Source organism: Lynx rufus, unplaced genomic scaffold (genome assembly GCF_022079265.1).
Source record: "Lynx rufus isolate CCGP_SWC_20201006 ecotype Redwood Valley unplaced genomic scaffold, mLynRuf1.p SCAF_26, whole genome shotgun sequence".
Lineage (NCBI taxonomy): Eukaryota > Metazoa > Chordata > Mammalia > Carnivora > Felidae > Lynx > Lynx rufus.
In genome coordinates, this window is record NW_025814841.1 from 1,210,929 (window position 1) to 1,224,958 (window position 14,030).

Sequence of the window (14,030 nt, forward strand, 5' to 3'; positions counted from 1 at the left end):
CTCATCTTTCAGATTCTGTTTAGTAAAGATTCAATCTCAAACCCAAAACATTCTTCCAATGTTAAAACTAAATGAACACTCCTCATTGCTCTAAGAAACACACAGTAGTAAGAACAGTTCTACAGTGACAGAAAATTCCTCTGAATGTTTTTAAAGTGAAAAGATGACAGAAAAGATAATCCTAAAGCTCTTCAAGACACAACTATACTCTTTAATACAAAAGGAATTTTCTGATGGGTTATTTTAGTGCTGCAGTCAAAACAAATCCTTTAAAAATGGGATTTGCCCTGACGAAAGACACTAAAAACAGGGAGTGTTCAATCTCTGGAGGGGTTTAAACTACTGAATGGGGCACCTGGAGACGTCTGCAGAGTGTGCGCAGTTCTTCAGTATTTAGAGCATCGATCCTGCGGTGATACTCAGCCACTGACACTACCTGAATATGGAGACAGGAAGACAATAATTCCACTGACAGTTGAGAAAAATAGCCAAAACAAAACAAAACAAAAAAAATGGAGAAATTTACATGGAGAAAGAGAATTGTAATCAGGGTTTCTTTCCCCACTCCATGCTGAAAATCCAGAAGATTTCTGTATCAAACTACAGCGAAGTACACATGAATGGGTTTAAAACCACTACGTCCAACTGTTTCACAATATAAGATTTACGAACTGCTTCATATAGACAGAATTTGATTGAGTAAATAGAATTATAGTTGCTTATAAAGGAAACACTACAGAAAACAACATGCTTTGCTAACATCGAAGATAACATAAATCATAATGGTGGGTATCTTACAAAGAAAATAGTAACTTCAACTTTCCCCTCCAAATCAGTTTAGCTCAAACATGTATCCTAATGATATGCTGGAAGAATTTCTTCTAGGCAAAGTAAGAAACATACTTATACTATATGATCTGTATCAGAAAAAAGGGGAGTGAGAGTAAGATATGAAGTATGTTTAAAAACCTAAGGCAGTAAGAAAAATAAGATCCAGAAAGTAAAAATTAGATTTTCAAAAGTGTACCTAATCAACAGTATCTTCCCAGTCATGTCTACTTCTGTCCTTCACATGATTGTTTTCAGTTTTTGTCTTTCCTCTATATTATTTCTTTATGGTTGGTACTGCAGAAGCTATTTGTGACTAAAGCTTAATGACATTCCTACATTCTAAATTTCTAAGAAAATCTCTTTATCTTCTATAATTGCCTAGACCAGTCTCTTGAATAATGAATTAGAAAGCCATATATGACAGATGAACATTATTACAAAAAGTTCACAAAAATGACAAGTTCTCTCCGGTTAACACAACAGATACAGCTTTCTCAGACCATTACATAATTCCCAAAACAGAAACCATAATATAGTGAACTCTGGTGGTGTCATACAAATGGGCTAACTCTCCTGAGCTACGACAGATTCCTCTTGTGATCAATGCTGTTTAGCCACTGGCCCATAAAGAGTTTAGACTTCTAACCTAGGTCTTAAAAAGCTCTTATGCTAGCCAACCAAAATAAATTAGCCACCAGTACACATCAAGGTAACTCTGAAGAGTTATGTAAACCTGTGGAAAGCCATGAAAGAGATGAAAATAGTAAAAAGGAAAATAAGCTGGACTTCTGTTTTGGCACTGTATTGACTTTTATAAAGCAACAATGTGTGCCATAAGAAACCCCAAATGGTTATGATCTCCAGCCCTGGAGGATCAGATGGATCTGGGTTCCGGCACTTCTTTATCTATTTTTCCATAAAACATGGAAATAATAAGACCACATACAAAATAAGTCTTTTTTATGAAATAAAAAGATAAAATAAAATGCATATATAAAGGACCGAGTAGATAGAGAACAAACTATTGGTTGATGGAGGGAGGTGGGTGAAAGTTGGGTTACATGGGTACTAAGGACGGCACTTGTCACAATGAGCACTAGGTGTTGTATGTAAGAGATGAGTCACTGAATTCTACTCCTGAAAACGACACTGCACTATATGTTAACTAAAATTTAAATTAAAATAAGAAGGAAAAAATTAAAATGAAAAATGAAAAAAAAAATAAATGCAGTATGGGATCCTGGAATAGAAAGGGGATATTAAGTGAACATCTGGTGAAATTTGAATAAAGCTTATGGTTTAGTTAAAAAAAAATGGACAGAACTTTTAAAAGGCTTAAATTAATGGAGGGATATACTATGTCTGTGTCTAGAATACTCAATATTGTAAATATGTGATTTTCCCTACAAGTTGGTGTACTGATGTAATGCAACCTCAAGGAAATTTAAGAACATTAAAAAACATAGTAAAGGATTGAGTACAGTGCCCAGCACATAGTAAATGATAGCTATTATTATTAATATTACTTTTACTTAATCATTTTTCACCAAGCATCCTAAGGACTAAAGAATAATATCTGAAGAGTCTCTTTATGTATGTATGTATGTATTTACTTACTTACTGGAAGTTTATTCTGAGAGAGGGAGAGAGGAAACAAGCAGGGAAGGGGCTGAGAGGGAGAGAGAGAATCCCAAGCAGGCTCCATACTGTCAGCAAAGAGCCTGACTCTGGGCTGGATCTCAAAAAATGTGAGATCATGACATGAGTCAGACCCAGGAGTCTGATGCTTAACCAACTGAACCATCCAGGTGCTCTTCCTTACTTATTTTTGGTTTTTATTTTTGATAGTAAATTATTTCAGTTTTGAAAGCTCAACTATCTTATATACTCTGACTACTCTGAACTTAATCTTAAATTTCAGTATTAGATATATTAAAGACCTTTCAGGGTGCCTGTGTGGCTCAGTTGGTTGTGTCCAACTTTGGCTCAGGTAATGATCTCATGGTTTGTGGGTTTGAGCGCTGCATCGGACTTTGTGTTGACAGCTCAGAGCCTGGAGCCTGCTTCAAATTCTGTCTCCCTCTCTCTCTCTGCCCCAATCCCCACATGCTCTCCCTCCCGCTCTGTTTCACTCTCAAAAATAAACAAACATTAAAAATATTAAAAAAAAAAAATAAAGACCTTTCAATTAAGAACAAAAAATTTTTCAATAAAGATGAAAACAAACTAGGTTCTAAAAAAAAAAAAAGAAATCACTGCCTTGCTTTTATGTGGCCAGTAAAAAGGCATCTCTACAAAATATTTAATGGCGAATTATATTCTTCTTTTTCCCCCCACAGCATTCAATCTAATCAAGTCTCTGCGCCAGGAGTTTTCAAGTTATAGGACATACCTACTCCTCTGCATTCCTTCTACTCTTCTAGTTAACACTAATTTTACACTTATTTCTTAAAGCACCTTCTTTTAGTATGTCAAATACATTTCTTCAATGGAAAGAAAATTAAATTATGCTCACAAAAGGAATCACTTATAGTCTAACTGTATCAATGTCACTGAGTTAGGGTATCAGTGAGGGAAGCATGACTGCCATTCTAAGTATAAGCTTGTAACATGTGGTAAAGTTATAGTTTCTTTAATGTCACAAATCTACCTTTTCTGGTTCACACTTCTTTTGCAAAAAATATTTTGGGACTTATAAACTAATCACTTCCTTAATTCTAAATATTTCCTCATGCCGTGATGAATGAAGATACATAAAACTGTCAAAAGAGTCTGTGAATTAATAAAGAAAAAAGGTTTGAAATCAAGTAAGCACAGAAATATACATCATCTCAAAATACATGAATGTAGAGATACAGATTCCTAGTATATATGATGGAACTGCAATTAGTCTTAAATTAATTTTTATCCCCTTGGTAAACCATACTCCACGTACAGAATTTATTTACCCAAAAGATTAAACCTAAGTAGAAAATGGACACATTTCTACAAAATGTCCTACATACACCCAATTATTAAGGGTGCAGAGTTGAAGAAACCAAGATCTCAATGAAAAGTGTATTCACTGTCTCACTAGAAAGTCATTTCTTGAGTACAGTGGTTTGCACATACTGCTAAAACCCCCTCTATGGAAACTCAGTAGTCTGACCTGCTCTCTGCACAAGTGCTACTCTCCAGTCTTTTCAGTCTGACAAAGGACTCTCACATAGAGAAAGTGTTTCTCTAAGCATTTATTTTCACAGAATACAAATGCAAAGACAGGATTAAGTCTGTCCATCTCTATTACAGAGGAACTAACAACAACCAGTACAGAACAAACGCTACAGCTAGAGAAAAGGTACAGATGCTGTCAGTGCCACAAGTTCTTCTCCTAGACAAAAAGGTCAATATTATGGTCTAACAGTCCTCCTTCCAGGATGTTCCAGGACTTCCCCATGAGATTACTCCACAAACAAACCAAAACCTCCCTTCCTCTAACTGCCCGGCAAGCTAACAAAACCTGGTAGATAACTGTGAATGTGCTGTTTTTATTCCCTACTTTCATTCTTTGGTGAAGGGAGATAGAGTAGAAACAAATATATTACCTAATCAATGCCATTTAGACTTACTTTGGTACCCAAAAATATGTTTAACAAAGAGGAACTGTAAGTTTAGGTTACAGTAGCTAACAAAAAGGGCATACAACAGCGTTCTTGATATCATATAACCTTCTGTTCTACACATATACAACAAAGTCTTTATTACAAAGTAAGACCTAGATTATGTTAAAACTTTGCTCCTTTTTGCCTTAAACCACTGCTCTCAAAGTAACATTTTATGGGACTATAATAAATAAGGTATAAAAGATGCAAATAGAGAATCATAAATTAGAAAGCCAAAAAACAGAAGAGGAAAAAAAGATGTAATACAGAATGAATTGAAAATAGAACATATTATTAAAGTTTTGATTTGAATAAATCATCTATATTTAAAGTTACTTCCTCTTACGTATATTTGCAAGTGACTCCTACTAGATTTTTTGGAAGAAGGCAGATATATTCACTGTTCTTTTAATCAAAAAGAAACCTGTTAACTACTCAAAACCATTCAATTACACTGTGTGTATGCTGTTTTAGCGTTTTGGCACAATAAATATAAGAAGTGAATGTCATATAAAAGGGAATAATCTTATTTTCTCCATGGTATATCAGGGGAAAAGAATACTCATCACATTATCTTGAAATATATAAATCCATTATTGGCAGTTGGGAGACTTCAAAACTCCTCTAATCAGTAATTTACAAATCCAGCTGGCAGAAAATCAGTAAGAACATAGTTGAACTGAAAAAAGCCCTCAATTAACTGGATCTAACTGACATATACAGACATATACAGACTACTCATCCAACAACAACAAAACAAAACACCTTCTTCTCAAACTCACATGGAGCATTCATTAAGACAGACCACATTCTGGTCCATAAAACATATGTTAACAAACAGAAATCATAAAAAGTATGCTCTCAGACCACCAAAGAATTAAACTAGACATGTGTAACAGAGAAAGAGTGGGAAAATCCACAAATACTTTTAAACCACACATTAATGCATAGTCACAAAAGTCCTGGGAGAAATTTGAGATGTTTGAAGTAGATAGAAAAAAAATTCCAAAAAGTATCAACATTTTGGGATGTAATAAAGGCAGGAATTTAGAGGAAATTTTATAGCATAGAATGTATATATAAGGAAAGGACAGATCTAAAATCAACAATCAGCTTCTATCTTAGGAAACTAGAAAAAGAGCAAATTAAATCTGAAGTAGAATAAATAGTGAAAAATTAGAGCAGAAATCAATGAAATTAAAAACAGAAAATCAAGAGAGAAAAATCAATGAATCAAAAAGGCAATTCTTTGAAAAGATCAATAAAAATCGATAAACCTCTAGCTAAGCTAACTAAAATAAGTGAGAGAAAAAATATATCAGAAATGTAGAGGGGCCACCACTATTGATCCCATGGACATTAATTAGAAGGATAATAAAGGAATATTATAAATGGACTCAATACCCACAAATTTGATAACCTAGATGAAATGGACCAAATCCTTGAAAGATACCAACCACCAAAACTTACAAAAGAAAAAACAGATCAATGAAGCAGGCCTATATTTATTTCTTCAAGAAACTGAATTAATATTACTAACCCTCCAAAACAGAAAGTATGAGGCCCAGTCCTAGCTAATTAAAATGAATTAGTTACCAGGAAACATCAAGATAACTCTATGAAAAGCTATGTAAACTTGTTGAAAGCTAGGAAAGACATAAGAATTTTAAAAAGGATAAACTGGACAGAGTTCCATTTGTGCCATTATTATTATATTGATTTTTGCAAAGCAACAATACATACACTATGGTAGCTGACTCTGTACTTAAGAAGAAACTCAAAGTAGCTATGATCTCTAGCTCCGGAGCATTTGGAGTGAATCCAGATGGATTCACTGATAAATTCCATCAAATATTTAAGGAAGAGATTACACTAATTATCTACAATTTCTTCCAGAAAATAGAGGCAGATGAAATATTTCCCAACTCATGACCTAAACATCTGAACAGACACCTCACTAAAGAAGATATACTGATGGCAAATAAGAATATGAAAAGATGCTCAATAGCATGTGTCATAAGGGGAATATAAATTAAAATAATGGGATATCACTACATACCTATTTAGAATGGCTAAAATTCAAACCACTGACATCAGATGCTGGTGAGTATGTGGAGCAACAGGAATTGTCATTCACTGTTGGTACAGTGAAAAAAGGTACTGTCACTTTGGAAAACAGTCTGGTACACTGTTACAAAACAAAACATACACTTATCATACAATCCAGCAATCATACTTCAGGGTATTTGTCCAAATGAGTTGAAAACTTACGTTCACACAAAATCTGCAAATAAAACAGCTTTTTATCACTAGTGTCAAAACCTGGAAGTAACTAAGATGTCTTTCAATAGGTAAAAGGATGAAAACAAACTAGTACATCTAGATAATGGGATATTAAGTCAGCACTAAAAATAAATGAGCTATCAAGCCATGAGAAGGTAGTGAGGAACCTTACATTATCTTACTAACTGAAAAGCCATTCTGAAAAGTCTATATACTGTGTGATGGCAACTATATGATACTCTAGAAAAGGCAAAACGACAGAAACAGGAAAAAGATCAGTGGTTACTAAGTATTCTGGTAAAGAAGGAAAAAGAGAGGCAGTTTAGGGAACTTTTAGGGCAGTAAAACTATACTGTATCATCCTATAATGGCATATGTCATTCCACAGAATGTACAACACAAAGAATAGACCTTAAGGTGAACTGTGGACTTTGGGTGATAACAACGTATATTAGTTCACAGACTAACAAATATGCCATACCAGATGTGAATACAAGATGTGAATAATAAGAGAACTGTGTGTGTGCTGGGGGACGGAGGGGCATATGGGAACTGTCTTTCCATTCAATTATTCTGTAAACCTAAAATTGTTCCAAAAATAAAATCTATGAATTAAAAAAAAGCAAGAGAAGGATAAGCACAAAATTCAGAGAAATGGTTACCAATCTGGGGGAGACATGAGATGAGATGAAAAAAAGACACATAGGCTGATATAACTGCATTGGTAATGCTCTGGTTCTTAAGTTGGATAGTGGGATCACAGATACTCATTATTATGCCTCATAACTTGCATATGCAATAAATATCCTTTTCAACTACTAAGTCAAATAAACAAAAATATTCTACACTGAATATACACACATATATCTTTTAATTAGGTTGCTGACTAGAACTAGGTCGATTAATAAATTTCTTGTGAAAACGTACTATAGGTGAGCAACAAAGTATAGCACAGAAAGAACACTGGATTTGGATTGAAACCTCTGCTTTAATTTCGGTTCTGCTTTTTACTAGATTTGTAACCTTGAGCAACTGCATTTAATCGCTCCATTTCTAGTCTTTTAAACAGAAATAATAGTTTAAGCACTTCAGGAGGAATAAATGATAGTATATGTAAGGCATATATAAAATAGAGACACTAAATGTACAAAATAAACGTTAATTCCCATTCCCTGATTATGTTGTGAAGATTTTGAGAGACAATACAGCTAAGAATTTAAGGGCACAGGTTAGAGCCAGAATGCCTTGACTCAAACCATAGCTCTAATCCTTACTGGTTGTAGTATGACTGCTATATGCCTCTATTTCTTAAATGGAGATGAGAGTAGCAATATTCACAATGAAGATGAAATAAAATAAATGATGTTAAGTGTTTAGAATAATACAGTGTTATTAGAAGTACAGAGTATGGTAACTATTTTTCTCATAAACATGATTATTATCTTGAGTTAAGGTCACTGGAAGATTTTTACATTTAAAGTAGCTCTTTTTAAAATTCTAGGTATGAACTAATTCTTGCAGAGATGTAAATAATTTATTATAGGATTTTTCTCCTGTGTTTTCATACATGAAAGCATAAGTACAAAAAAAATCTGTCTTGTCATATATAAGGTCTTAAATAGAAAAAAAAATGATTAAATTAATGAAGTATTGATAGACATAAAACCATGTTGCTATATTTAATGATTTGTGACTTCAATCTGATTAAGCCTAAATTCTTATTAAAAATAGGCTTATAACATTCAGGCAAATAATAATTTATTGACAGACACAAAAAGGCAGGATACAGCATATGGTTACATCAAATATATAGCTTCAAATAAATGGTTAGAAATCAAAGCATAGGTTGTTTGTCAAAATAAACTCTAAAACAGCCTTAAAAAAAATAAAGACAGTAAGCATGCTTGATCAATATGGTTCTCACTGAAACTAAATGGCAAAGGTTTAACTTCATTCCATGTATCTTAGAGCACATTTACCTATTAGTTATTAGTTATGTTTCTGAGCCTGAAATTAACTCATTTGTAAAATGAAAATAACCTACATCTGGTTAACATGCAGAGTTACTGTAAGGTGAAATATGATACTACATAAATGAGCATTTAGAAAATTGTTCTGGTTTACATTCAAATACATCCTGGTGAGATAAGGAATGCGACAGAGTCAAGCTGTTTCTGTGTTCTATGACAGTTTAGTTCAGTGACCACTTCATACCTGTTTCCTCATCTTTAAAATGGGGAGTAATGCTGATTCTGCAAGGTTATTGTGAAGGTTAAATAATATATAAACTAGATGCAAGGGCAGAACTGAAGACCAGTGAGAAGCATGCTCTCATATCTGACAAAACCACACATTAACTTCCTATAAGGTTAAAAACAGGAAATGGTGAGTGTGCTAATAATAATAAGTATGTGATGCACATTACAATGTCCTGTAAAATTCAAAACATCCACAATTTTGCTTGTATTTATAACAGATTAAACTGTATTAAAGTCTTAGCAAACTAATGATAAACACTTATTTGACCAATCAAAAAATACATGAAGGCTCCACTATTCTTGGTTTAAAGAAAGAAAGAAAAAAAAAAACTGTGTTACCTATTCTGATAAATCTGATCACAATTTTAACAAATTTAATCATTTCAGATGGCTACATCCCTCTGTGCTGATGTACTTTAAAAACAAAAATTTGAAATTAATCAGCTTAAAAATAAAAAGACATAACAAAGTACTCTCAAACCCAGTAAAAGGTAACACCAGTGAAATAAGTTTGGTATTTTCACGAGCTTAACATTTATGGGTGACAGGTTGCTTTGGAGACATCTTCCAAAGTTATTCTTGGCTGTAAGTATTTATTTAGCTTTATTTAAATTACCCACAATTAAAGTAAAAATAAAATTAATATTCATAAGGCAACTTATAATCCTAAATTACCATAGAAAGAACAACTGGCAACATAAGTTTCTAACAAATAATGTACATGTATTTTTACTGAAAACGACAGGAATCTCTAGTAAGGTTGAGATTTTCTCCGTACTAGAGTATCTTTTAAAGTTTCATATTAGTTTAGCACTACTGGAAACTTTTTGGATAGCTTAAAAAAGTCTTTTCTCAAAATTACTAAAATAATAGTCTTTATACACAATATTATAAATATATGTAGTCTTCGATCCAGTCAATAAAAATTAAAGTTAATTCACTCTGACTTTCTACTCAATTTATTTTTAAGAAAAAATTCTGAATATTTTCCTACAAAGGTCAGCTTAAATTAAAAAATTAAGGCAGCAAATAAAGATTCGATAACTTCCTGTTGATGTAAAATAGGAAAACCAAAAGACTTACAAAACAAAATTACAGTTTTTATTCATTTCCTTTTTTGAAGACATTTAGGATTAGCAGAAATAAAGGCAGTTTTCTGTAATCATACAACTTTGTATTCTATAAATATTCTTTGTATTCTATAAATATTCTTAAACTTTTAGAAATAGTATAATTTTTCAGCATGTCACCATAATAAGACTAGTAAATATAGAAATTGAAATCATTGACTAAGATTTACCAGGGTATATTTATGATTAAGTGGTTGATGTCTTCTCCCTTTTTTCCCATACCAGAGACGAGACATTTCCTTTCCAGAGCAAATTAAGTTATATCAAATCTCATAAGGAGTGTTTTAAAAAGCATTCTTCCTCTGTTAAAGATAAATTTTCAGCACAAGAGCCCTACTACAGTGACAAAAACAGTTTGCCAGAGACAAAGATTTGATTGACAAGACAGAGAGCTAATCACTAAGTAGTATCCATTGCAAAGATAGTTCTGAGTGGAGACTGTAAAGCCAGGGAGGGAAGAGAAGGTTTCCCATGTTTAAGTTTGGTTGCACTGTACCCAAATGTGGAAGAAAAAAAAAAGAAAAGGCTCAAAAGTTTAAAGACACAGAGCATGTATTTGCAAACACGAGTACACTAAGAAATACACTAAAAATGTCATAAAAAAGTACTAAGTGCAGTTTCCAGAGCCCCTCCTAAAGTGCACAAATGATTTTAACATTTTGTTTTGCTCATACAGTCACACAATTCTATTCTTTATTTACATCTAAACAATCCAATAAAATGTCATCTTTTATGTGAGCATTTTTTTAAGCAATGAGACATCCCTCTGAGAACCATCCAACCCTATAGGCATTTCATAGAATGCCTATATAAAAATGAAGCAAATCCACAAATAAATCCTATACAAACATTAAAGTGACCAGAAAATTCCTCTACCATTATGCAGTCAAATTTTAAACTGCATTTTCTAATACCTAATTTCTTGAAAAGGTACTTATATTTACTATACCTACATATCAGTGGTACACTCAATCTAACCAAAGAAGTGAACTTTTAACATTAAATATTATGGTTATAAACTAAAACTACCTAGAGCTCAATTTTAACTAGAATATCAATGCCATAATAGTACACCTGAATATTTCTTCCATTTTAAACCAGGTCCTCTTCCCTTACATCGTGTGTTCACATAAAACTGTGTACCCACAATGCCACCCTTCACACATGTACCACCTTTCTATAGTACACACAAACACTGAACCACACCTATAGCTCAACATCTTCTTCCTCCACATTCCATGATGTGTGTGCACAGAACACAGCACACCCCACACTAAATATCCTCTTTCCCTCTCACACCAGCTATTCCCATCTCCCCAACCAGCCCAACTACACTTACCCTAACATCTCTCTCCCACAGTCCCCTAGAGGTACTGTAACTATCTCCACACTCACCATACTACACACAGTCTCATTACACATACAGTGCACCATGGTCCTGCCTCCCCTCATATGGCACACCCCCCATACACACCAACAACATGATCTGGCAGTACTGGGCTGCCATTTTGAAAACCTATCATCACTTACAGACAAATTTTCTGAAATTAAAAAACACTATATATGTACCGAAATGTAGTTTAAATACAGAATACACACCCCAAGCATAGGATAGCTTATTTTGCTGGTTATCTTGTCAACATCCACCAGTACAGCTTCTTCCTAATACAGTTTTGATTTTGCTCAAGTATCTTTTTAGCCATGTCTCTGACAAGGTTTGCTCCATATCTGGACAGGATGGATCCTTACAGATCTAAACCAGTGGCTCTCAAATTTTAGCTTGCCTCACAATCATTGATACGAAACATTTGTTAAAATACAGAATGCCAGGTTCCAAAACTAGTTTCTGATTAAGCAAACTAGAGTGGGTTCTGAGAATGGGCTGCTAATGGTCTGGGGACCATACCTTAATGAGAAAAACTAAACCACAATGAAATGTCACCTCAGACCTGTTAGAATGGCTATTATCAAGAAGAAATAACAAGTGTTGGTGAGGATGTAGAGAAAAGGGAATCCCTGTGTAATACTGGTAGAAATGTAAACTTGTACAACCATTATGAAAAACAGTATGGAGATTGCTCAAAAAATTAAAAAAGTATCATATGATTCAGAAATCTTACTCCTGAGTATTTTTCCAAAGAAAACAAAAACATGAATTCAAAAATATATATTCACCTCTGTGTTCACTGCATCATTATTTACAATAGCCAGGATATGGAAACAACCTAAGTGTCTAATAATGGATGAATGGATAAAGGTGATGTGGTATATATAATATACAATGGAATACTATTCGGCTGTAAAAAAAAGAATGAATCTTCCCATATACAACAACATGGATGGACCTTGAGAGCATTATGCTAAATGAATTAAGTCAGACAGAGAAAGACAGATACTGTAGGATCTCATTTATATGTGGAATTTAAAACAACAATAAAAACCAAGTTTACATATTAACAGACAGGTGGTTGCCAGAGGCAAGGAGTTGGATGGAGGCAGGCAAAATGGGTGAAGGGGGTCAAAAGGTGTAAGCTTTCAGTTCTAAAATAAATAAATCATGAGGATGTAACATACATGGTGACTAGTTAGTAATATTGTATTGCATATTTGAAAGTTGCTAAGAAACTATGTCTTGAAGTCCCCATCACAAGAAAAAAAATTTTAACACAATAAGGTGACAAATGCTAATGTTACACTTGTTGTGATGATCATTTTGCATTACATACAAATGTCAAATCATTATGTTGTATACCTGAAATATACTATATGTCAATTATATGTCAATAAAAAAAACTGATTTAAGCTATTTGAGTGTTTTTCAGTGTCTTGAAACCAAATATTTCCTAATAAAAACATATCTAGCAGACATAAATGGAGCTCAGTAAATCTCTTTCTTGTCCTTTTTTTCAGTGTTTAGAAAACATACGAGGTCACTTAAATACTTCTAGATATCCCAGAGATTGAAGGAGATTTTACTTTACCATTAGTGTAAAATGACAGACTACAAAATGAAGTGCTTTTAAGAATATGACAAGTTTAAACGTTGAACATAATTCATAATTCAACCTGTTCTAATTCAGATATTCAATTTAATAATCTTTTTTCCTTGGGGCACCTGGGTGGCTCAGTTGGTTAAGCGTCTGACTTCGGCACAGGTCATGATCTCACTGGTGATGAGTTCGAGCTCAGCATTGGGCTCTGTGCTGACAGCTCACAGCCTGGAGCCTGCTTTGGATTCTGTGTTTCCCTCTCATTCTGCCCCTCCCCGACTCATGCTCTGTCTTTCTCAAAAATGAAATAAACATTAAAAAAAATTTAAATAGTAATCTTTTTTCCTCTACTTTCTTTATTGGTGTTGAAATTATATCTTATTTCCTCTGAGTTGGGAGTAGTATACCAGAAACAATTATATGAAATACACTGTACTCAATATTTAAGGTAATATAAGTAATTTTAATATTTAAAATCATAAATTAGTCTCTCATTTATCCATCCTGCCTCTTCTCAACACCCATATTAAATAAAATTTTGCACTTTTAATGGAAATTTTATAACCCATAACTTTTGGTTAGTTACCAAGGGAGAATATTAACAAAAAGCAAAACAGTTCAAACTTTGCTGAGGTAGATAACATCCTAAGCTAACATTTTTATTAGTCAAAACAGACAATATTAGACATGATTGATGAGTGTCAAATGCTACTGTGAGAAAATTTATACAGTCTAGTACTGGAGATCTGCTCTATAGCATAGTGCTTACAATAATACTGTATTGTATACCTGAAAATCTAAGAGCGTAGATTTTATGTTAAGTGTTCTTATTACAAAATATAATAATAATAATAATAATAATAATAATAATAATAAAGAGGGTAGGAAAAAACTCTT

General features: G+C 33.3%; 1 protein-coding gene across 9 annotated transcripts in view; it reads right to left on the bottom strand.

Moving 5' to 3' along the window:
• Positions 1-14,030, bottom strand: part of OXR1 (oxidation resistance 1) — a 367,305-nt gene that overhangs the window by 11,184 nt on the left and 342,091 nt on the right. For 5 of the 9 annotated variants that reach the window (XM_047089007.1, XM_047089014.1, XM_047089008.1 and 2 more), the window contains one exon: positions 356-436. The exons of 2 other annotated variants lie outside the window; for them this stretch is intronic. In XM_047089007.1, the coding sequence (XP_046944963.1) occupies positions 356-436 (81 nt within the window). Of the gene's footprint in view, positions 1-355; positions 437-10,313; positions 10,449-14,030 lie in introns of those variants that run through there. 2 more of the 9 variants (XM_047089015.1, XM_047089016.1) reach the window with 2 other exon arrangements.